The sequence below is a fragment of the Nomascus leucogenys genome, chromosome 14 (assembly GCF_006542625.1).
Source record: "Nomascus leucogenys isolate Asia chromosome 14, Asia_NLE_v1, whole genome shotgun sequence".
In the NCBI taxonomy this organism is placed as follows: Eukaryota; Metazoa; Chordata; class Mammalia; order Primates; family Hylobatidae; genus Nomascus; species Nomascus leucogenys.
The window spans coordinates 86602368-86627595 of NC_044394.1; the positions used below are offsets into that span (position 1 = coordinate 86602368).

The 25228-nt window shown below is 51.8% G+C and overlaps 1 protein-coding gene across 1 annotated transcript in view; it reads right to left on the reverse strand.

Annotated features, from left to right (window-relative positions):
* Nucleotides 1-1164: 1164 nt before the first annotated feature.
* Nucleotides 1165-25228, reverse strand: part of CCDC40 (coiled-coil domain containing 40) — a 65031-nt gene continuing 40967 nt past the window's right edge. The window contains exons 11-20 of the mRNA XM_030827941.1: nt 21536-21779; nt 21267-21449; nt 16083-16328; nt 14868-15081; nt 13313-13482; nt 12986-13077; nt 11209-11329; nt 5621-5809; nt 3668-3826; nt 1165-1610 (exon numbers count right to left, since the gene is read on the reverse strand). Of these exons, the coding sequence (XP_030683801.1) occupies nt 1362-1610; nt 3668-3826; nt 5621-5809; nt 11209-11329; nt 12986-13077; nt 13313-13482; nt 14868-15081; nt 16083-16328; nt 21267-21449; nt 21536-21779 (1867 nt within the window). The 3' untranslated portion in view covers nt 1165-1361. The remainder of the gene's footprint in view (nt 1611-3667; nt 3827-5620; nt 5810-11208; nt 11330-12985; nt 13078-13312; nt 13483-14867; nt 15082-16082; nt 16329-21266; nt 21450-21535; nt 21780-25228) is intronic.

Sequence of the window (25228 nt, forward strand, 5' to 3'; positions counted from 1 at the left end):
GTCCCGAGGGCATCATCGGAAAGGCGGCCAAAGGCGCTCAGCGCCAAGTTAGAAACAGCCAACATTTGGAAAGTCCTTAAGTGTGCTCCATAACTCACACTTATTCCAGAAAGGAATAATCAAAACATTGTGATAACCCATAAAACTGACAATTGAGAAAACATTTAACTGACATGGGGAATTTTTTCATAAAATGAGAAAATGCTTACATTAAGAGGAGCACATTTTTAGACGTGAGATACAAAAAACACACAGTATAACCTTAACTTGCCTAATAAAATGTATGTGCAGAAAAATACAAAAGGAGCCACACCAAAACACAGAGGTGTTGTCCCTGGGTAGGGGCATAGGGGCATTAAAAGCTCCCCTTCCAGCTTGCAGTGAGCCAAGATCGCGCCACTGCACTCCAGCCTGGGCGACAGAGCGAGACTCCGTCTCAAAAAAAAAAAAAAAAAAAAGCCCCCCTTCCAACTCTGTTGTGGTTTCTGTATTTCTACAATGTTTTAGAATAAGTAAGCCTTGCTCAGAAAGGCTTATTAGATATTCAGAAAAAAGATTTTATTCTGCTGAAATGTTTGAAAGTGAAATTATTTTGTAGAGCATTTTCCCTTTAAACTGCAAAGAAGCCCCAAGGTCATTGGTACTTGGAAGTCCAGGGAGAAAGAGCGCTGGGTTAATGATGGAGAAGAGATAGGTGGGCAGACTGGGGCGTAGTCCCTTGGTGTGGACGCCCCAGTGTGCTCTTATTTCAGTGCTTACCCTGTTATGTGTGTCTGGGGCCACTGACTTTCTCCTGCAAGTTGTGGATCTGAATTTAACTCAAATGGGGACATGGGGGCAGGAAAAGGGACCTGAGCTTTCTAAGGGGTGGGGATGGGAAAAACTGGTAAAGAAGGTGGTTTGTGGGTTTTCAGATGCACCTAGTAGAGGGAAGTGCTGGAGGGAAGCAGCTTCCCGGTCCAGGCTGCCTGGAGCCGCCTTAACTTTCCCACCTTTGCTCAGCCCGCCAGCTTGCGGACCTGTGCCAGCGCTGTGTTGTGAGAGGCACGTGCAGATTTGGGAGTGCTGCAAACCAGAGTGTTACCTGGATGAATAAGCCCAGTGTGGGAGTGTGGGTCTGCAGTCACAGGCTCTGTCTTTGCGATGGGATGCCACGGAAAACGCTAGGATTTTACCTGGTTTATTAAATTGCTGAGTGGCTAAGAAGATCCCTAGGGTGGGGCTGGCTTATTTCTCTTAAACGATGCCCTTCTGAGGGTACATGTGGTTTTTAGGAACACAAAAGTTTCCAAGTCCCTCATGATAAACACAATCCTGGATCTCTTCCTGGAGGCCTTGCAGGGTGGGGTCCAGGCTGCTCCCTAGGAGGGTCCCGGTGACTCGAGCTTGTTGGCGATCATCTGGCTGACCTTGTGCAGGGCCTCCTGGAACTGGGGGTACTCGTCCCGCACGCGGTCCAGGATGGTGGCGATGAGAGCCAGCCGCTTGTCCAGGCGCTGGCGCTCCAGCACTAGGGACTGCTTGGATCGGAACAGGAACACGTAGCGCCCCTCCTTCACAGCCTGCAGGTGCTTAAGGCGCGTCTGCAGGGCCACGATCTCTGAAAGGTTCTGGGTAGGAAAAGAGACTCCATATAGGGCTATGCAAACCAGAAAAAAGACACCTGCTGGCCCCCCACAAACTCAGACTCCAGGAAATACCGAAGAGGAGGCGAGACCTACTCTTGAAAAGGGACGACGTGAAGGTGTTGCACCCCTGGATCTCAGGGAAGAGGCTGAGAGGCACTGGGTCGGTGCTTTATGGGTCATCCATCATCACCGTCTAGGAGGCATTCTTTTTTTTTTTTGAGACAGAGTCTTGCTCTGTCGCCCAGGCTGGAGTGCGGCTGCGTGATCTCGGCTCACTGCAAGCTCCGCCTCCCAGGTTCACGCCATTCTCCTGTCTCAGCCTCCCGAGTAGCTGGGACTACAGAAGCCCGCCACCAGGCCCGGCTAATTTTTTCTATTTTTTTTTAGTAGAGACGGGGTTTCACCGTGTTAGCCAGGATGGTCTTGATCTCCTGACCTCGTGATCCGCCTGCCTCGGCTTCCCAAAGTGCTGAGATTACAGGTGTGAGCCACCGCGACCCACAGGCATTCTTTTATTTTATTTTTTTTGAGGCAGTCTCGCTCTGTCACCTAGGCTGGAGTGCAATGGCACAATCTTGGCACACTGCAAACTCTGGCTCCTGGCTTCAAGTGATTCACCTGCCTCAGCCTTCCAACTAGCTGGAATTATAGGCACCCACCCCACCACCACGCCTGGGTAGCTGAGATTACAGGCGCCCGCTACCATGCCTGGCTAATATTTGTATTTTTAGTCAAGATGGGGTTTTGCCATGTTGGCCAGGCTGGTCTCGAACTCCTGACCTCAAGTGATCCACCTGCTGCGGCCTCTCAAAGTGCTGGGATTATAGGCGTGAGCCACCGCGCCCGGCTTAGGCAACCTTCTTGACACCTGCCATATGTCAGGCCCAGTGCCAGGCACGTTCCCCTCATCATCTCAGTTGGCCAGGCCAGAACCTTGGAGCCATTCTCCACCGCCGTCTCTGCTCACACCACAGCCAACCCAGCAGGAATCCCACTGGGCGATGTTGGCATCACGCATATGCAGAGCCTGATGGCTTCTCGCCAGCCCCACAGGGGCCACCCTGAAGCACTGCAAATAGCTGCAGATGCCCACCTGCATCCATGCTTCATCCACATGCAACGTTAGAGCCAGGGGAGCCCACTAAAGCCCAAGTCACCTCTCAGCCCCAACGCCCTCCTCTGTGTGTCCACCGCCCCAAGAGAAAAGTCCAAAGTCATGATCGTGCTCTCCCCAAGGCTGCACACAGTCTGGGCCAGCCCTCTGTGCCTGGGTCTTACATACCCTAACCTCCCCAGCCTGCCCCACTGGCTCTGGTAGCCCGTGAGCAGTCTCAGGCTCCTGTCTTGCCGGGCTGTCCTGTCCACCTGGGGTGGTTTTGTGGACCGTCCCCTCCTTCAGGTCTGGACTCCAATGTCTGCTCCGCAGGGCCTTCCCGCATCACCCTAACTCAAACTATCAATCCCTCAGTTCACCCCAATGCCCCTGACGCTTCTTTCTCTGGTTTATTTTCCTCCAAAGCGTTTACCACCACCTAACACACCATTTCCTTTTCTTTTCTTTCTTTTCTTTTTGAGACAGGATCTCCCTCTGTCACCCAGGCTGGAGTGCAGTGGTGCAACCTTGGCTTACTGCAGTCTCGACCTCCCAGGCTCAAGTGATCCTCCCATCTCAGCCTCCTGAGTAGCTGGGACCACAGGCGTGTACCACCACGCCCAGCTAAAACACACTGTATCTTTTAAAATTATTTTGCTCATCATCTGTCCTCCTGCCCCAGGAGGTAACCTCGAGGAGTGCAGGGATGTTGGTCTTTTGTGTTCTATTTTGTAACCTTCGCACGCTGAACATGGGCCCAGCCCGTAACAGATACTCCATCAACATTTGTCAATTGAACAAATCACAAAGCCACAAACATGAGCAGCCGGTGGTGCTATTACCGGCCTGGGATCGGGAGAGGCCGTAACCTAGGGGACGCAGGACCCCTGTGCGAGTGGCACGTTCCACGGCCTTCATCCCCAGGGACCTCCTGGGACACGTTTACCTGTCGTTTGAGGGCCTCAAGCCGGGTGAGGTCGGCCTCGAGTGTGTCGAAGTCTGCCTGAATCACCGACAGCTTTTCCTGCTTCTCTAGGAGGGAGCTGCCCACATTTCTTTGTGTTTCTTCCAGTTCCAGGACGGTTTTGGTGCACTCGTCGGTGGCCTAGGAGAGTCACAGGACCATGCTGGGCCCCTGCAGCCCGGCTACTTGGCGGACAGGGAAGAGTCAGGCTGGGAGGACCTGCCAGGCACCTTCTACACACTCCATCCAGGGAGGCTCCCAAAGAGGAATGGGAGGGCTGGAGAGGCAAGGCCTGGGAGGTGCCAGGCCCAGCCAGCCCACACTGCACACTGCTCCTTTAAGGCAGGCGTGGCAGAGAGATGGGGGCCTGAGCGGTTCTGGGGCTCCCTGTGCAGTGGGTCTGTCCCCAGGCAGGAGACTGGCACAGTTCAGCAGCCGTGTGCCAAGGGCAGGGCTGAGGCTGTAAGGGCCGAGAGGCGGGCTGGGGAGCCTGGGAAAGAGGAGGGTGGGGGCCTCTGCTGAGGGAGGAGCAAGGCTGGGGCCATCTGTGTAGTGTTCGTTCCGCCTTCGGGGAAAGCAGCACAATAAGAGAAAGGAAAGCCGGGCAGACAGCGTTTGGCAGCTGACATGGCCCAGGGGGTGATGGAGGAGACGCAGTGACTCTCCGGGCTGGCTGGGGACACGGAAAGTCTTTGGGGTAGGGCTGGCAGGGGTGAGGACAAGGACCCATCAGTGATGGTGTCGTGTGGGGCGCAGGGCCTGGGGCTGGAGGACTTGAGTGTTGCTTGGAGCAGACAGGAGGTGAGGGGTGGGCATGGGGGTCCTGGCAGGGGACTGAGGTGGTGCCCAGGGCAGCAAGGAGTGGTCAGGGGCCGGGCTAGGAGCTGAGGGAGGGATGGACATAAGGAGTAGCCAATGTAGTGGAAAAGGACTGAGAAGAGGCCACTCTGCCGCCTCTGTCCAGAAACTTCCAGTTACTTCCAAATGAGCAGCCCAGGCATGTCTGAGGTTTTCGGCTAGCCTTTCCCTACAGGGGTGACTTCAGCACTCTCCAGGGAACCCTCTGGGTGACTCTGAGAGGTGGGCACCCATTTCACAGGTCGGTAAACCAAGGCTCTGGGAGGTCAGACCGTATGTCCCAGTCAGGAATGGTCCGGCGTGGCTCCAAGTCATGCTGTCAGCTGTCCTCAAGGCCACCTCCCCACCCACGGCTGTGGTTGCTGTCACATTTAACTCGCCCCCCGCCACCCCCCAGCAGACGAGGCCCTGCAGGTCTGGAAAGGCCCACATGCTCCGAGGTCACACAGTGGATCAGCGGGGCCGTGGGGCCAACCTGGGAAGTGTGAGTGCAGGGCCCCTAGCTGGCAACAGTTGAGGTGGTAAGCACCGGACAGCACCAGCTGGGCCGTCCCAGTGCAGGCCCAGTGGACATGGCCTGGTGTATGGGGATGCAGGCTCTCGAGGCGCCCGCCACGCTCCCATCAGCTGGTCCCCGGTGCCCACTTGGGCTCCCCAGCATGAGCTGGCCTCTTCCCCAGAACTCTGTGCCTTCCCGATGCCACCTCTGATATACAGGGAGGGGCTGAAACACGGCCGTCTCTGGGTGTCAGCAGCTCTGTCTGGTGCGGGCATTCTGCAATCTCCCAGAGACAGGCCCCGTGGCAGCAGCAGGTTAGCAGTGCTGAGCACACGCCCCTCTAACAGCCTCTGGATCCTCACCCCTGACCCGGAACCCGGCAGCAGGTTAGCAGAACTGGGGATGGCCTCTCTGCATCCTCACCCTAGACCCGGCACCCAGCAGGTTAGCAGTGCTGAGCATGCCCCCACTGCAGCCTCTGCATCCTCACCCCGGACCCAGCAAGACGCCTTCCTGGAGTGTTCCTTGAGTCCCAGAGAGAGCAGCAGGCGCCCTGTTTCCTTTCCGCTGCTCCCTACCTTACGAATGTCCCTGATTTTCCGGCGCAGCTCAAGCTGCTTGTGGTGGAAGTCGGTGCGGGTGAGCGCCCTCCTGTCCATCTTGCGCTGCCCCTCGGCCTGGGTGGTGATGGTCTCTCTGCGGGCGACCGCCAGCTCCATGGCGCAGATCATCTTCTCCTGCTGCTTCAGCAGCTGCCCGAGCCTGACCTGGGAGACAGGACAGAGGGGCTGGGGCGGGGGCTGGGGCAGGCCTGAGCTGCAGCTGCAGAGAGAGTGGCCGGGGTGCTGGCCTCACTCATCCTCCAGTGACACGCATGGGGATCGGCGGGGAAACAGTGAGGCCTGTGCCGCCAGGAGGAACAAGGGACATGGAGGCAGCAGCCCTGGGTGGGAACCCGGAATCCACAGGCAGACAGTGCAAGGTGGAGAAATGGCCAAGACCTAAGGACACCAAGGAGGAGTGAGAACTAAAAGCAACTAAGCCAGGGTCAGATCCTGCAGCAGAAAAAAATCTCATTGAGAAAATTGGTGAAATCTGATTAGAGTTTGTAGTTTGGTTAGCAGTATTGCATGAAGGTTAATTTCTTAGTTGTGACAATGCACCTTGGCTTGGGTGGAGGACCGGGGGCTGGGGACTGGGTTGTAGCCTGAGGATTGGCTGCAGGGACGCACAGAAACTTTCTGGAGTCATAGAAAGATTCTATGTCTTGATGTTGTCGGTGGCTACGTAGATGTGTGCGTGTGTTAGAACCCACCAAACTGTGCTTTTTTTTTATTTTTTGAGACGGAGTCCTGCTCTGTCACCAGGCTGGAGTGCAGTGGAGCCATCTCGGCTCACTCAACCTTCGCCTCCCGGGTTCAAGTGATTCTTCTGCCTCAGCCTCCTGAGTAGCTGGGATTACAGGTGCCTGACACCACGCCTGGCTAATTTTTGTATTTTTAGTAGAGATGGGGTTTCATCATGTTGGCCAGGATGGTCTCGATCTCTTGACCTGGTGATCCGCCCACCTTGGCCTCCCAAAGCTGGGATTACAGGCATAAGCCACTGCACCCAGCCTTTTTATTAAAAAATTTTTTTGAGAGGGAGTCTCCTTCGTTGCCCAGGCTGGAGTACGGTGGCGCAATCTTGTCTAACCGCAACTTCCACCTCCCAGGTTCAAGCAATTCTCCTGACTCAGCCTCCCAAGTAGCTAGGATTACAGGCACCTGCCACCATGCCCAGCTTTTTTTTTTTGTATTCTCAGTAGAGACAGGGTTTCACCATGGTGGCTAGATTGGTTTTGAACTGACCTCAAGTGATCCACCCGCCTCGGCCTCCCAAAGTGCTAGGATTACAGGCATGAAGCCACCACACCCAGCCCAAACTCCCCGTTTAAAATAAGCACATTTTATCTTATGAAAGTTAGGCCTAAAGTTGATTTAAAAGAAAAAACAGGCAAGAATCCCGAAGATAAGCAGGGTGAAGGGAGACCAAGCTTACTCAGGTTTAAAATGTACCATTAAGTGACTTGGAGCCATGAAGAAATACTAAAAAGTCTGTGTGACAAAAGACCCCCTAAACAGAGGGCAAAGACAATGATAGGTCAGAGACGCTATTTTAATAGGTATTAAAGACAGGGGTTAATAACCCAATATATAAGGAACTCCTAAAAAATGTTAAGAAATAAGAAAATAGTCCGGGTGCAGTGGCTCACGCCTGTAATCCCAGCACTTTGGGAGGCCGAGACCGGTGGATCACCTGAGGTCAGGAGTTCGAGACCAGCCTGGCCAACATGGTGAAACCCCCGTCTCTACCAAAAATACAAAAATTAGCCGGGCATAGTGGTGCATGCCTGTCATCTCAGCTACTCAGGAGGCTGAGGCAGGAGAATCACTTGAACCCTGGAGGCAGAGGTTGCAGTGAGCTGAGATGGTGCCATTGCACTCTAGCCTGGGCAACAGAGTGAGACTCTGTTTCAAAAAAAAAAAAAAGAAATAAGAAAATAGCCTAATATGAAAATCAGCTGGCCGGGCACAGTGGCTCACACCTGTAATCCCAGCACTTTGGGAGGCCAAGGCAGGTGGGTCATCTGAGATCAGGAGTTCGAGGCCAGCCTGGCCAACATGGTGAAACCCCATCTCTACTAAAAATACAAAAAATTAGCTGGGTGTGGTGGCACATGCCTGTAGTCCCAGATACTCGGGAGGCTGAGGCAGGAGAATTGCTTGAACCCAGGAGGCTGAAGTTGCAGCAAGCTGAGATGTGAGCGCCACTGCACTCCAGTCTGGACAACAGAGCGAGACTCTGTCTTAAAAAAAAAAAAGGAAGTCGGAGGAATTTCGTAAGTATAGAGTTACAGAAATCAAGACAGTAGGGCATTGGTGAAGGGACAGAAACAGAAATCAGTAGAACAAAGCAGCCCAGAAACGAACCCACACAAACGTGTCAGCCGATTTCAACAAGGACTGGAAGGTAGTTCAGTGGAGGAAGGGCAGTCTTGTCTTTTTTTATTTTTTGACACGGAGTCTTGCTCTGTCACCCAGGAGGCTGGGGTGCAGTGGCGCAGTCTCAGCTCACTGCAAGCTCCGCCTGCTGGGTTCACGCCATTGTCTTGCCTCAGCCTCTCCGAGTAGCTGGGACTATAGGCGCCCACCACCACGCCCGGCTAATTTTTTTGTATTTTTAGTAGAGACGGGGTTTCACCATGGTCTCGATCTCCTGACCTCGTGATCCACCCGCCTCGGCCTCCCAAAGTGCTGGGATTACAAGCGTGAGCCACCGTGCCTGGCCTGGGCAGTCTTTTCAGTAAGCAAGCAGGGCTGACTCAAGTGGACATCCAAATGCAAAAAAAAATTAACCCCAATCCACAACTTGCACCATACACAAAAATTAACTCAAAATACATTATGGACCTAAATGTAAAACCTAAAAGCAGGAAGCTTCTGGAAGAAAACAGAAGAGAAGCTCTTTGTGATCTTCAGCTAGGCAAAGTCTCCTTAGATAAGCTACTGAAACGATCTATGAAAGAACAGACTGAGGGGTGGGTACCGTGGTGCACGCCTGTAATCCTAGCACTTTGGGAGGCCCAGGCAGGAGGATCCTTTGAGCCCACAAGGTCAAGGCTGCAGTGAACCATGATTGCATCCCTGCACTCCAGACTGGGTGACAGAGTGAAACCCTGTCTCTAAAAAAAGAGAACAGACTGGGTAATTGGGCTTCACCACACAGAAGAATCTCAAATGCATGAGGCTAAGCAAGGAAAGTAAGGTTCAATATGTCTCACCCTATTTGATCCATTTATGTGACATTCTGGAAAAGCCAAAACGACAGGCATGGAGAGAGATTGGTGGCCATCACGGCGGCTGGGGTGTGCGGTGAGCTGACTACAGAGGGCATGAGGGAATTTGAAGACGAGGAAATACATCACGATGTGGCAGTGGCTACATGATCATACGTCTCTATCAAAACCTGTAGGGCTGGCTGGGCACAGTGGCTCACGCCTATAATCCCAGTGCTTTGGGAGGCCGAGGCGGGCGGATTGCCTGAGCTTAGAAGTTTGAGACCAGCCTGGGCAAAATGGCAAAACCCCATCTGTACTGAAAATACAAAAAATTAGCCAGGCATGGTGGCACACACCTGTAATCCCAGCTACTTGGGAAGATGAGGTAGGAGAATCGCTTGAACCTGGGAGGCGGAGGTTGCAGTGAGCCGAGATCCCACCACTTCACTCCAGCCTAAGTGACAGAGAGTCTGTCTCAAAAACAAAACAAAAAGCAAACAGACAAAACAAAATAAAACAACCCAGAAAATCCTCATAGGGCTGAATGCCCTAAGCTGTGAACTTCCACTCAACTGAAAAACCTCAATTAAAAACAAAAAAGATAGATAAATAACACCAGAACTGAGAAGAAGGTATGGATATGACTGCCGCCATGTGCTTTTTAGACAAGTAATCGTCAGGCTGTTACAGTCAGAATGTATTAGGCCTTTGACCTAGTAATCTCACCTTTGGGAACCTAGTCTAGAAGAAAAAAGAAAGAACCAGTAAGGAAGGATGTGATTATAATGCTGTGCGATGGCTGATTTTAGGTTAACCTGATTGGGCTAAGGGATGCCGGATAGCTGGGAAAACATGATTTCTGTTTTGGGTGGATCTGTGAGGGTGTCCCCGGAAGTGATTGGCATTTGAACCAGTGGACGGAGTAAAGATCCCTCTTGCCAGGGTGGGTGACATCATCCAATCTGTTGAGGGCCTGAGTAGAACAAAAAGGCAGAAGAAAGTGGTGGGGCGGGGCGGTGGTGGGGGAACACTGGGCTGGGATGACACCGTTGCCTCCTTCTCAGGCCTTAGACTTGACGGAATCATGGGCTCTCCTGGGTCTGCAGATTAGATGCCGGATCCTAGGCCTTCTTGGCCCCCATAATCATAAGAGCCAATTCTCATAATAAATCTCCCTTCTCTCTCTCTCTCTCTCTGTGTGTGTGTGTGTGTGTGTGTGTGTGTGTGTGTGTGTGTGTAGTCTACTGGTTCTATTTCTTTGGAGAACCCTAACACACGTTGTGTCTAGGACAAAACAATAACACCAACAACAAATTGGAAACAACCTGAATTTTCACCAACCTGGGACTGTATCAGTAAGTTGTGAAATATCCATAGTATATATTGTAACTGTTAAAGAATGGGTTAGTATCCATGTAGGGCCAAGGCAAGCCCTGCCTGTGCATTTGTGTGAGATCTGAGAAGGTGAGAGGCCTTATCCCTGCAGCAGCTGACATAGTCGCCCTGGCTGAGGAGGGGGAGCCAAGGAAGAAGGGACAGGGAGGAAGAGCCCGGCCCTTCTCTTTGCCCCCCACTCTGTGGAGGAGAGCTTGTCTTGCTCCAGCAAACACACGTGGCTTCTGTAATGTGAAAAGTCAATTAAATTTGGTATTTTTAAACACAACATCTCATTAGCATATGCACTTGATCTGAAAAATAACCCAGCAGAGGAATTTTTTATTTAGCATGGCATTGTGAAAGTGAGGCCCATTTATTTTATGAACTGCTGTTACTGTTATTCTTAAGGCCCTGAACCTTTAGGTTGAAGACCACTTGCAATTTAATTACCAGCCTTTTAAAGGCAATGAAATCTAATTGTGACCATGGAGAGAAAACGTGGCTGTGAGGGATGGGATGGGGATGCTCTCTGGGCCCTTCTGTGGTGTGAGACTCTGTCTCACGGTGGGATACGTTAGAGGGTCACGAAGTTTGAGGGTTACAACCGGCATTTAAAAATACGAGTGCTGTGATTCATGGAGTAGGAATAAAACAGCGTTTTGTGAAATGACATGCACGCGCTTGTGTGGGTCCTGTGTTGTTCCACAATATTTCTGCACATTAAGAGCAAGAGTGCTGTGAGAGCTGGGTCAAGGGGGGACGTGGGCTTTGCCAGTGCTCGGCTGGAGTGCAGGTCACTCTGCTGGAGCGGGTCGCTCCCCGGAAATCTCACCCATTGCCACCAGCCAATGTGGCCAGTGTGGTTCCCACAGGAGCCCCCGGGGGAGCCGAGGCCTTGGTGTGGCCAGGTCTCCAGAGCCCAAGGGCTGGCACCCAGCAGGCCCTGCCACGCCACTCTCCTCCCCTCACCTTCATCCTGTGGATCTCGCCCTTCATGGCCCGGATCTCCGTCTGGCCGATCTCAGAATCCACTGAGGAACGCATCTCTTTTGCTAGTTGGATTTTTTTCTCCCAAAGCATAATCTGGTGTCTTTAGAGGTAGGAGAGGCAGTGTAAGAAATCAGGAGTTTTCTTCTGATGCTTCTGTGAGCTCACACTCTAAAGCTTTACAAGGCTCTCAAGCTGCAATGGCAGAGCCAAGCAGCTGCGACAGAAAGCGTAAAGCTCTCAAAGCCTGAAATGTTCACGATTGGGCCTCCTTATGCAAACGTTTGCCAACCTCTGGCATACAGGGGGAGGGAGGGAGATGGGGGTGGGGAAGAGAGAGAGAGAGAGAGAGAACAGGGATATATAACTGTAGGAGCTAAGAAAGTCGGTATAATTGATAGAAGCTGACTTAAGGAGAAGTAAAAAGCCTGAATACACCAATAGTCTAAAAGCTATTTAAATGTCACCAAAGATACAAGCCCCCCAAAGCATTGGTCCCAGATGGTTTTTTGCCTAGATTCTATCCAACCGCAAGGAACAGGCGATCCCTGTGCTATTCATCCCTTCCGGAGCATGCTGAAAAAAGGATGGTGCCTCCACACCACTCCTGCTCTGCACCCCTTCCACAGGGAGATGTGGGCCCATGTGTGTGACACGGAAAGATGGCCATGAAAATACTAAAGTGCTTCAAAGGGGAACTTCTGAAACAATCCCATTTGTGTAAAAAACAGAGCAAAACAAGAAAAGAATATAGCCACACATTGGTTTTCTGGGAAGTGAAGGGCGTTGGAATGATATGTAATTTTCCCTGGCTACTTTGCATGCATTGTATAGTTTAAAATGTTTAGAGCTGGGTGTGTGTTACTTTAATAATCAGACACCATAAAATAATGGATATTTAAAAACTTTATCGCAAAGAAAGCCCTTCAGTTTCCAGCAGTAACTCGTTTGGCTCAAGAGCTGCCACCAAGGGTGGTAGACAGAGCTCTGTGGGGAATCTGGGATCCACTAGGGTGGGTTCCAGACCCATGCCCAGGTGGTCTTTTTCTTCTTTTAGGGACAGGGTCTCGCTCTGTTGCCCAGGCTGGTGTGCAGTGGTGCAATCCTAGCTCACTGCAGCCTTGACCTCCTGGGCTCAAGCGATCCTCCCACCTTAGCCTCCCGAGTGGCTGGGACTACAGGCGTGCACCACCATGCCTGGCCAATTTAAAACATTTTTGTAGATATGGGGTCTCACTGTGTTGCCCATTCTTGTCTTGAACTCCTGGCCTCAAAGGGGCCTCCTGCCTTGGCATCCCAAAGCACTGGGATTGCTGGGCACGGTGGCTCACGCATGTAATCCCTACACTTTGGGAGGCTGAGGTGGGCAGATCACCTGAGGTCAGGAGTTCAAGACCAGCCTGGCCAACATGGTGAAACCCCATCTCTACTAAAAATACAAAAATTAGCCATGATGGCGAGCACCTGTAATCCCAGCTACTCAGGAGGTTGAGGCATGAGAATCACTTGAAGCCAGGAGGCAGAGGTTGCAGTGAGCTGAGATAGCACCACTGCACTTCAGCCTGTGGGATAGAGCAAGACTGTCTACAAACAAACAAACAAACAAAACAAAACAAAACAACAACCAAAAAAAAGGACAAAAGCACTGGGATATGGGTACGAGCTGCCACACCCGGCCTCCTACATGATCTTCAACGGACAGAGGCCTGCAGGTGCAGTGACCTTCATGACCCATGTGCGGCTGGAGACTGGGACTCACTCTGCTTCCACCAGTTGATTCCGGAGGGTCGCCTTCTCCTCGCTGAGCTGGTTCAGCTTGTCCTGCATCGTGATGGTCTCCCTCTCAGAGGCCTGCATGGGGTGGCGGGGGGAGCAGCTGTGGGGAGGGCCATGGGATTGTGGATGCCCGGGGCTGGTGCCCTCCATCCCGGCACTGAGGGCAGGGCTGCAGGCTGGATTTCTAATCCCCCCACAAGCATCTTGAACGGGTGTGGAAGTTACGTCCTGGTGCAGAACACCCACGGCAAGGACTGTGCCCCCGTCCTCCATCGTCCCGAGCCCCAGGACCGCGCAGACACGGCCGGACCTTCAGCGAGCGCACGAACTCATTCTCCGTCACCCGGTTGTTCTGCTCCAGCTCCTCTGAGCTGCACCGTTTTTTATTCATCAACACGTTGAGCTTCTTCAGGTCGTTGTCCAGGTCCTTCATGTGGTGTTCGATCTCCTTCTGCTCCTTCTTCTCCTGCTCAATCTTGCCTACGGCAGAGAACAGAGACTCAGGGAGAGACCCCGGGAGGGTGCGGGTCCTCGCCTGCTGGCAGCAGTGTCCGAGAGGTGAGCCAGGGTTTGTCTCTCCCTGTAGCTCCCTTCATCCCCTCCCTCTTGTCCTTCCAGGCGCTCCTGCCTGAATCTCGTCCCTGCCAGGACAGAGGAGAGGAGAGGGGGTCTCTTCTTGGCTGCTAAGCTCCCAAAGCCTGGTCCTCCAACGGGACTGAGAGGACCCGCCTGTGGGGACAGCCAGCAGGTATGGGCGGGGCGTGTGGGAGGGCCAGGCTCCCTCCCCCAGGACACCTGCAAATCTGTGGAGCATGGGGACCTGGTTGTCGCTCAGACACTGTGAGTCTCCAGGAGAAGGGGGCCCTTAGACCCCTGCCCCGCCCCAGCCAAGCTCAGGGGTAGGGCAGAAAACAACAGCTCTTCTTGATGTTAAGATGGGTGGAGGGCATGAGAGGTCACAGCTGGTTCATCTGCTGGCCACTCCTCACAGGGCTTCTCCGGCTCCTCCTGCTGTCCCCATGGTGTGCCCTGACTACCCCAGGACATGGGCATGTGAGCCCCTGTCTCTGCCCTCTCCATGGGTGATCCTCCCCATCTCACAGCATGCTATTTCAGCAGCTCTTGCCTTGCGACACCGATACTCAGCTGACAGCTCCCTGGGGTCTTTTGGGACTTGCTACTCGCCAACAGACGGGTTTGGGCAACCCAAGAAGGGCAAGGCGAGAGGCAGCAGGACCTCTGAGAAGGGCACGCGACGTGTCTGGGCAGCATTTCCCATGGGGGTCTTGCTGCAGGCCTGACCAGCATGGATCCCTGACCCAAGACCAGGCAGGACCCGGGATGTCTCGGCAGGTGGCCATGTGGGTGGAGAGTGGTCCAGAAAGGATGCCCGCCTTCCTCATTCCAGGCACTCTGGCGCTTTGGCAGCCCCTTGGGCCTCAGAAGGGTTGGAGAGCCCCGGTGGAATAGTTTTCTAAGCCCAGCTGGAGGTGATGTGGGGACAGCGCCAGGAGCCCGCCTGGCAGGACCCTGGCTCTTCCCGTGCCAGTGTTTCCACCTGAGTGCCCTGGCTTGGCGGGGGTGATAACCTTCCATGCTCCTCTCTCGAGGAGAGCTCTGAAGTCTGTGAGCTTGGAGCCATTTCGTGACATTTCTCAACCCTCCCGCTGTGACTGCGAACTGGGCAGCTGGGCAGGCAGCGGTTCACATTTACAAAATACGGGGAGCATGCACGTTTTTTATTTGCTTTTAAGGCTGCGTGCAAATCCAGCGATGTGCCCCACTGAGTGCCCCTCCCCTGGGAGATGCCCGCGTCCCAGAGCTTGTCTGAGCATCGCTGCAGGGCCAGGCACGGCGGCTCTTACTTTCTACTCGTAGTTTCCTCTGCTCCATGATGTGGAGCTCCTTCTTGGACGCGTCCAGGGAGGCCAGCTGTTCCTCCTGCTCCTGTGTCACCTTGACCATCTCCTGCTGCAGGCGCAGCCAGGTCACCTGGGCCTGGACCACCTTGGCATTGTGCTCGTCGATCAGCTTGCTCAGCCTTTTGATTTCAAGCTCCAGGGGCCCCACTTCTTCCCCCTAGACGGGATATTCATCAAAAAGCAAAATTAGGGCTGGGCGCATTAACTCATGCCTGTAATTCCAGCACTTTGGGAGGCTGAGGCGGGGGGATCACCCGAGGTCAGAAGTTCAAGACCAGCCTGGCCAACAGGGTGAAACCCCGTCTCTACCCAAAATACAAAAATTAGCCGGGTGTGCTGGTGCACACTTGTGGTCCCAGCTACTTGGAAGGCTGAGGCAGGAGAATCGCTTGAACTCAGGAGGCAGACGTGCAGTGAGCGAGATGGCACCACTGCACTCCAGCCTGGGCAATAGAGCAAGACTCCGTCTCAAAAAAAAAAGCAAAATTAGCCTTCTTGGGCTCAAAGGTCTTTGTGAGTGGGCCGCAGAGGGCCTGGACTCCTGAGGTCACGAAACTAGACGAAGGCTGGGGGGCTAAAGTTAGCTCTCAGCAGGGCCGCAAGCCACAGACCCCGCTGGAGGAAATATGGCTAAGGGGCTCGGGAGTCCCCTCTAGCTTCCCCATGGTGGATGCACCGGCAGGGTGGGTGGGGCCTCTGGAACCCAAAGGGGCTTTGAGAGTACAGGGATCTGGATGACGTATATGGCATCAGGCCTCAAACGCATTAGGCCACTTTTCTTAGAGCAGCAGAATATGTCGTGCTGGGTGAAAATTATTTGGAATTCAGACTTCAGTGGCCTTGAATAACATCTGATTGGACACAGCCGTGCCCATTCCTTTACGTTTTACCTACGCTCCTTCTCACTATGGAGGCAGAGCCGTGTCACTGCCAGAGAGACCAACTGGCCACAAAGCCTGAACACTCTCTGGCCCTGTGCAGAAAAAGATGACTTAAAGAGCTTGGCACACGTGCCATTTTGTCTGTAAAGCGGGTAGGGAAAGAGGCAGTTCTGTGCCTTCCAGGAGTTCATGTCTGACCGTGGGGGATCTGAGGGGGCTCTGCCCCGCCAGGTACCACAGTCAGCCGGGGACCGCGTCTCCCTGCCTGGGACCTCACCCCCAGCTCGGAGACCATCCGCTCTAGCTGCTTGTTGAGGAAGTTGATGAGCCCTTGCTTCCTCTCGATCAGGATCGTGCGCCGGGAGATCTCGCCCTGGCTTTTGCTGATGAGCTCGTTGACTTTCTTTACGTCCCGGTCCAGCTCCACCAGTGTCTTCCGGTGTGCGTCCAGCCTGCTGCTGGTGTGTGTGATGTCCAGGGTGGTCTGGGCAATGTCGCCGTCGATTTTGGAAAGATGTGTCATCTGAATAGATGAAAAGAAATACCTGTGAATATTGCCCCCACCAGAGGCCCAGGACGAGTTTGCTGATCCACCGTCCAATATTGCCCCCACCAGAGGCCCAGGACGAGTTTGCTGATCCACCGTTCCCTGACAGTCGGGATGTTCCTCTGGAGAAATTCCAGACGCACAGTCATGAGAGCAGGAGGCTGGATTTCCCGCCGTCTCGAGGACCCAGCAAGGGACCTACTTGTTGGAACCCAGATATTGGCTTTTTACAGAAAAGAGAGATCATGGTATTAGCTTTTCTTATTGATGTGGTTTGGCTGTGTCCCCACTCACATCTCATCTTGAATTGTGTCCTCATAATCCCACGTGTCAAGGGAGGGACCCTGTGGGAGGTGACTGGATCATGGGGGCTGTTACCCCCATGCTGTTCTTGTGATAGTGAGTTCTCACGAGATCTGATGGTTTTGTGTGTTTGACAGTTCCTGCTTCACACACTCTCTCTCTCCTGCCGCCTTGTGAAGGAGGTGACTGCTTCGCCGTCTGCCATGATTATAAGTTTCCTGAGGCCTCCCCAGCCATGCGGAACTGTCAGTCAACTAAACCTCTTTCCTTTATCAGTTATCCAGTCTTAGGTATTTCCTTACAGCAGTGTGAGAACAGAGTACCACACTTCTTAAATCGTAGCACACACATTGTGAGGAAATGTGAAAATACAGGCCAGGACAGAGGAGAACCCATTCAATTCTGACACAAGTTAGCTACCATTCCCATCTGAATCCATTTTTCCTTCCAGTCTTTTCTATATAACTCTCTGAAATAAAAATAGGATCACACCCTACACACTGGGTGTTAACCTGCTTTTTAATCTGATAACTCAGGTCTTATGTTCCTAGGCTCTGTAAGTTGTAATGGCTGTGCTATACTCTGTCACATTTGTAGCATAGTTTATGAAGCAAGAAGCAATCGTTAGACACTGGTTCCTCCATGGGTTCTGACCCCTCCTGCTGTCCGGCAGGTCTGAGCAGCCAGTGCTGGCCTCCTCTGTGGGCTCTTTGGAGGCATTAGACAGGCTTTGGATCCCTTCTGGCAACGGGGGGTTTATCGAGAGGATGTTTGTGAGAATCAGGAGTGAGGCAGTGGCACTCACAGCTGCAATGGTGTGGCCAGAGCTGCTCTGGGAACAGGGAGATGCTGTCACCACCGGGACAGGGTCCTCTTCCCCAGGGCGTGGCTCTGACAGGTGGCCTGAGGCCCCGTGTCTGCCCTGACCACCCCTGCCCGTCAGCTCCTGCCACACAAGGCCTCGGCTCTCTCACGACTGTGGCTCCCGCCTACCCCAGCCTCCTCAGGGCCATCTGAGAATTCTCCTCCCGCCACGCCTGTGGGCTCCATGTCTCTCACCGGCCACCATGGGCGACTTCCCAGGAGACCCAACGTCCCCAGGTGGTGCAACCCAGACCCTGCCCACCTGGAGTGGAAGCTTCCAGCGCCTGGGGTTGTGTGGCAATGTCAGCTCGCAGCCTTCTCCTTTGCCAAGGTCACCCTGAGATCTGGGGCCCACAAGGACTCTTTGCCTCCCCCCTCCCCAACTGCCCTGCAGGGGCTGTGGCTCCAAGTCCCCTTCAGTCCCTCCCCCTGTCACAGCCAGGCCTGCCCCCCCTGCCCGCCGCTCCACTCCTGGCTGTTTGTGGTCCCTGTGGAGCCCACCCTGGCTCCCCCCAGGCATCTACACCATCCCTGGATTAACTGCCTAGACCCCATGGTTGACCCCAGCTCCACATGGGTGGTCCCGCCCATCCACACTTGGCTCCTCCTCCCAGATATGCCTCCCCACCCCACCTTCTATCAGCCCATGGGGCTTTTAGCAGTTCAAAAATCGGGTGGGGGTACTCTTTTCAACAGCTGGACTGGCGTCGGTTGGAAAATTATTGTAATAGACGAATTTGTTGGTCCAAGACTCTTTGCTGCCCTCTTCTGGAAACTGGCAGCAGAACATGTATGACCTATTGGGCTGCCCAGACAGGGGCCGGGCTGGGGCCTGGGGGCCTGGGGGCCTAGGGCCTGGGGATTGGGAACTGGACTTGGCTGTGTAGCAGCACGGCTGGATGGCCTCCTTCACACCCACCACGCCCTTCAGCTCTGCCGGGCCAGCTCCTCTCCCACCCCTCAGGAGGGCAAACCCAGCTGAGCTTGGCATCGGGAATCCGTCACCCTCCTCTGAGACTAAAATGGGGACTGCTGGGCAGGCCCCACTGCCAGGATGTGCCCTGGAAATGGTGGAGCCTGTGGTAGTCTCTGGGGGTCCTCCAAAGGGGCCTGCTTGAGGCAGGGTGGCGGGGAGGCGGTTACCCCTCGGGAAGAGGCAAAGAAAAAACAATTCAAGTAAGGAATTGTTTTTTTCTAAGGACACAAGTCCCCTCCACCTCCACCACAGGTGATAAAGGATAAAGCAAGATCCCAAGGGATGCGAACGTGAGCTCACAATCGGGGGTGCCCTGCCATGGACGTCGAAGTCACACTCCAGGCCCCCCCAGGGAAATCCGCCTTTGGCTGGCGGCTGGCCATGCGGTGGCTCACGCCCGTAATCCCAGCACTTTCAGAGGCCGAGGCGGGTGGATCACAAGGTCAGGAGTTCGAGGACAGCCTTGCCAACATGGTGAAACCCCCCCTCTCCACTAAAAATACAAAAATTAGCCGGGCATGGTGGTGCACACCTGTAATCCCAGCTACTTGGGAGGCTGAGCAGGAGAATAGCTTGATTCCAGGAGGCGGAGGTTGCCGTGAGCCAAGATGGCACCACTGCACTCCAGCCCGGGCGACAAGAGCGAAACTCCATCTCAAAAAAATCAATAAATAACAACAAAATAAAATAAGATAAAATAAAAACTAGAAACCGCCTGAAGTGCCTAACAAGAGACTTAGTAAACAAAATATGTACATTTGTAGGATAAGATGTTATACAGAAATGAAAATTTAGGTTTTTGAAGAATATTTGGTGGCATGAGGAAATGTTATGTTGAATATGGTCAATACAGCAAAATGAAAAACTATACAAGTAGCCAAGATTCATTGGCTCCCATTCTCTCTGTGTCATAGTTCAGTGATATTAATCACAAGTGGATGCAGACGGACCTGGGGGCTGGACACAATGGCTCAGGCCCAGAATCCCAGGGCTTTGGGAGGCAAAGGTGGCAGGGCCACTTGAACCTGGGAGATTCAAGACTGCAGTGAGCTGTGATTGTGCCACAGCACTCCAGCCTGGGCGACAGAGTGAGACTCTGTGTCAAAAAAGGAAATACATAAATAAATAAGAAAAAGAAAATGGGCCTGAATCCAGTGTTACGTAAGGTGTGTGCTTGTGTGTGTGTGTGTTTGTAGGGGTTTGAGTGTGTGTGTTTGTAGGAGTTTGAGTGTGTGTGTTGGTAGGAGTTTGAGTGTATGTGTGTGTGTTTGTAGGACTTTGAGTGTGTGTATGTATGCAGGAGTTTGAGTGTGTGTGTAGGAGTTTGAGTGTGTGTAGGAGTTTGAGTGTATGCTTGTGTGTGTAGCAGTTTGAGTGTGTGTGTCTATAAGTTTGAGTGTATGTGTGTTTGTAGGAGTTTGAGTGTATGTGTGTGTGTAGGAGTTTGTATGTTTGTGTGCGTGTAGGAGTTTGAGTGTATGTGCGTGTGTGTGTGTGTTTGTGTGAGTTTGTGTTTGCTCGTGTGTGCATGGGGGCATGTGCAATTCCATGTGTGTTCGTGTGTACGAATGTGTTTGCATGTGTGAGAATGACTATGTGTGTGTTTGTGGGTGGGTGCAAATGTGTTTCTGTATTAAACATTTCCAATAGGAAATTTACCAAATTTAAAAAAAAAAGTTGCCTTTGGATGGTGGGCCTAGAGCTGTCTCATTTTCTTCTTTATGCCTTTCTGTATTTCTAGGTTTTCTTTTTTTCTTTTCTTTTTTTTTTTTTTGAGATGGAGTCTCGCTCTGTCACCTAGGCTGAAGTACAATGGCGTAATCTCAGCTCACTGCAATCTCTGCCTCCCAGGTTCAAGCGATTCTCCTGCCTCAGCCTCCTGAGTAGCTGGGATTATAAGCGCACACCACCACACCCGGCTAATTTTTTGTATTTTTAGCAGAGACAGGGTTTCGCCATGTTGGCCAGGCCGGTCTGGAACTCCTGACCTCAGGTGATCCGCCTGCTTCGGCCTCCCAAAGTGCTGGGATTACAGGCATGAGCCGCCGCACCCTGCCTATTTCTTTTTTTTTTTTTTTTTTAATTTTTTAATTTTTTTATTTCTTTTATTTTTTTATTTTTATTTTTTATTATTATACTTTAGGTTTTAGGGTACATGTGCACAATGTGCAGGTTTGTTACATATGTATCCATGTGCCACATTGATTTCCTGCACCCATTAACTCGTCATTTAGCATTAGGTATATCTCCTAATGCTGCCTATTTCAAAGTTTTTTTTTTTTTTTTTTTTTTTTTTTTTTTTTTTTGAGACGGAATCTTGCTCTGTCGCCCAGGCTGGAGTGCAGTGGCACAATCTTGGCTCACTGCAACCTCCGCCTCCCGGGTTCACGCCATTCTCCTGCCTCAGCCTCCCAAGTAGCTGGGACTACAGGCGCCCACCACCACACCTGGCTAATTTTTGTATTTTTGGTAGAGATGGTGTTTCGCCATGTTGGTCAGGCTGGTCTTGAACTCTACCTCAAGTGATCTGCCTCCGTTGGCCTCCCAAAGTGCTGGGATTACAGGCATGAGCCACCACGCCTGGCCTGTTTCTAGGTTTTCTACAGTAAAAATGTATCACCCTTACAACCGGAACACCATGGAGGGGAGTGAGCACAGGAGGGCCCTCTGCTCACACTGACTCTGCCCTCTCTGCCCCCAGGACGCCTTTGCCCTCATATGCCCAGGCTGCAGGGGGCTTTGCACAGCCCCTCCCTGGGGCAGGGGCCTACCATGTTGGTCTTCTTCTTCTGCAGCCTCAGGATGAGCTGGTTGAAGTATTTGGTGGTCTTGTTGGAGGTCATGTGCTCCTGCAGCTTCTCCCGGATGGCAGTCTCCATCTTCCGCCTGAGCTCCAGCTCGCCCTGGATGACTTGGCGGATGGCCTGTAACTCCTCCGTGAGTATCATTTGTTCCTGGAGAGGAGGAGCCACAGGATGGACATGCCTGAAGAGGCACCACCGTGTGCCAGGTGTGACCTGTGGGGCGGGCCCGGCCTCACCAGCTGTTCCTGGCTGAGGGCATCCTCTGTGTCCTGCAGGGTGAGCCTGTAGGTGTTGAACTGGCTCTGCAGGGCCACCTGCTTGGTCAGGCACTGGGTGGTGAGCTTCTGCAGCAGTGCGGCTTCCGTCTCTGTCCGGTTCAGGATGCTCGCCAGCTTCTCGTTCTTTTCTTCCTCCTTCACGATGGATTTCTTATAGGCCTCAATCTCGCTGTCGATGGATTTGGCTTGATGCTGGCACTCTCTGCGGAAATGCAGCGGGGAAAGCCAGTTACGTGTGAGACATCAGAGAGCCAATGCGCAGAGCTGCGCCCCGCACGAGGGAGCTCACTAAGGCGAACTCAATGCACAGAGAAATAAATTAGGAAGCCAACTCTTATTTAATTATTTAATTAATTTTTTTTTTTTTTGAGACAGATTCTCACTCTGTAACCCAGGCTGGAGTACAGTGGTGCGATCATGGTTCACTGCAACCTCCACCTCCCGGGTTCAAACGAGTCTCATGCCTCAGCCTCCTGAGTGGCTGGGATTACAGGTGTGCGCCACCATGCCTGGCTAATTTTTAAACTCTTTTTGTAGAGATGGGGTTTCACCGTGTTGCCCAGGCTGGTCTCCAACTCCTGAGCTTAAGCAATGTGCCTGCCTCGGCCTCCCAAAGTGCTGGGATTACAGGCGTGAGCCACTGCAACTAGCAGGAAACCAACTCTTTTAATAGCAGCCAAATCTTTAAAAAATTTTGTGTTAAAATTTTTTATGGATAGATTGGCACGTATTTGAGAGGCACATGCGATATTTTGACACAAGCATACAGCATGTCACGATCAAATCTGGGGAACTGGCCATCTATCACCTCACACATGATACTTCCTTTTGTGTTGAGAACATTCCAAATCTTCTCCTCTAGCTATTCAGAAATGTACACTAACTTACCGTGAACTGTAGTCACTGTGACGTGCTATCGAACACTGGGCCTCATTCCTTCTCCCTCACTGTATTTTTGCGCCCAATAGTCAAATCTTGACTATTATTTTCAAATAGATCAAGAGAACTATTACCTATCGGAAGTCCAAGTTGACAACTCTTTTGTACTGTGATTACGGGGAGAAGGAACGTGACACATGGGTCAGACGTTGGTCTGGGGGTTCTCATCTGCCCATCTTCCTTAACCATGACAATAATCCTAGGAAGGAAATAGTCCAGCTTTACAGATGTGGCCACTGAGACTCAGAGCATTTCAATCACTAGCCCAAGGTCCGCAGGAAACGGCGGGGCTGAGGGAACACCAGTGCGCCCACTTCAAATTCTATTGTCTTTCCCCTCAGCATGCTGCGATGAGATACCTGTAATTAACATCAAGCTCTAAAACACAGATATCAGATAATCAGATCGAAAATACTGATTCAAATAAAATAATCAGATTCAAATCTTGTATTTGTTGGAGTGCAGCAGCATGATCTTGGCTCACTGCAACCTCTGACTCCTGGGTTCAAGTCATTCTCACGCCTCAGCATGAGGATTTAAATTTTGTGTGTGTGAGGCATGTTTTCCTGTTATTCTGAGATGTTCTGCTGTACTTTAAACATTCCTTTCACTCCTTTTCTCTTTTTTGTTTTTTTTTTTTGAGACAGTCTCTCACTCTGTTACCCAGGCTAGAGTGCAATGGCACGATCTCAGCTCACTGCAGCCTCAAGCCACCCAAGTAGCTGGGATTACAGGTGTGTGCCACCATGCCCGGCTAATTTTTGTAGAGATGGGGTTTCGCCATGTTGGCCAGGCTGGTCTCGAACTCCTGACCTCAAGTGATCCACCTGCCTCGGCCTCCCAAAGTGTTGGAATTACAGGTGTGAGCCACTGCACCTGGCCATCCAGTATCTTTTTTTTTTTTTTGAGACAGAGTCTCGCTCTGCCACCCAGGCTGGAGTACAGTGGCGTGATCTTGACTGACTGCAACCTCCTGGGTTCCAGCGATTCTCATGCCTCAGCTGCCCGAGTAGCTGGGACCACAGGCGTGTGCCACCATGCCTGCCTAACTTTTTTTTTTTTTTTGTATTTTTAGTAGAGACAGGGTTTCACCCTGTTGGCCAGGCTGGTCTTGAACTCCTGACCTCAAGTGATCCACTTGCCTCAGCTTCCCAAAGTGCTGGGATTACAGGCGTAAGCCACTGCACCCGGCGATCCAGTATCTATTTTTAATGTGTGTGGATATTTATTGATACACTGATGAGATCAGAAAAAGCCAAAAACAGGAAAGGGCCTCATTATGGATCAATGAGGATGATTAAATTATGGCGCAGGCATCATTTAGAACAGTGTGAAGAGAACTGAAAAGAACAACGGCGATTTCTGTGTGTTCTGATATGGAATAACTCTAAGACACAGCACACGAAAAACCAAGGTGCAGAGTGGGACACACTAAGCTGCCGTGGGTGATTTTTAAGTGGAGAGATAAACACCCGAGAATAATGCATATGTATGCACAAAATCTATCTGGAAAGGCCTTTATGAAACAGTAACAGGTTGCTTGGGAAGGAGAATTGAAAGACTGGGGATAGATGTGAGAAAAATATGGAAGGTATTATTCTAGTCCAAGAAGAAAGTACTTTTTGAATATTTGAATAAAAACTTATTCAGGCTGGGCGTGGTGGCTCATGCTTGTAATCCCAGCACTTTGGGAGGCCGAGGCGGGCGGATCACGAGGTCAGGAGATCGAGACCATCCTGGCTAACACGGTGAAACCCCGTCTCTACTAAAAATACAAAAAATTAGCCGGGTGTGGTGGTGGGCGCCTGTAGTCCCAGCTACTCGGGAGGCTGAGGCAGGAGAATGGCGTGAACCCGGGAGGTGGAGCTTGCAGTGAGCCGAGATCGCGCCACTGCACTCCAGCCTGGGCGACAGAGCGAGACTCCGTCTCAGAAAAAAAAAAAAAAAAAAAAAAAAAACTTATTCAAAGGATAAGACACTATCAATACAGAAAGGAAGCCTGGCCCACATGGCAAAACCCCATCTCCACTAAAAATACAAAAAAAATTAGCCGGGCGTGGTGGTGTGTGCCTGTGTTCACAGCTACTTCGTAGACTGAGGCATGAGAATCACTTGAACCCAGGAGGCGGAGGTTGCAGTAAGCTGAGATTGTTCCGCTGCACTCCAGCCCAGGTGATAGAGCAAGACTCTGACTCAAAAAAAAAAAAAAAAAAAAAAAAAAAAAAGATACTGATACTGGAGACATTTGCCATGTCCATGAAGCAGAAGATTTAATATTATTAAGGCCTCAATTCTCCTCAAATTGATCTATGGACTCAATGTAATTTCAGTCACATCCCAGAAGGCATTTTCCCCCCCGAAATTGACAAGCAAGTTTTAAAATTTAAATAGAAACCTAAAGGACCTAGAGTAACCAAAATAATTTTGTAAAACAACATCAAAGACTCAGACTATCTGATTTCAAGATTTTCCATAAAGCTCTAGTTAGAAAGACAATGTGGTATTGGTGAAAGAATGACAAAAAGATCAACGGAACAGAATAGAGAGTCTGGAAACAGACACACACACACATGATAAATTGATCTTTGACAAAGGTGTCACAGGATTTCAATAGGGAAAGGACAGTCTTTTCAACAAGCAGTGCTGGGACAATTAGAGAGAGACACACAGAACCTGAGCCTGGACCCCACTCATACCACAACAAAAGTGAAC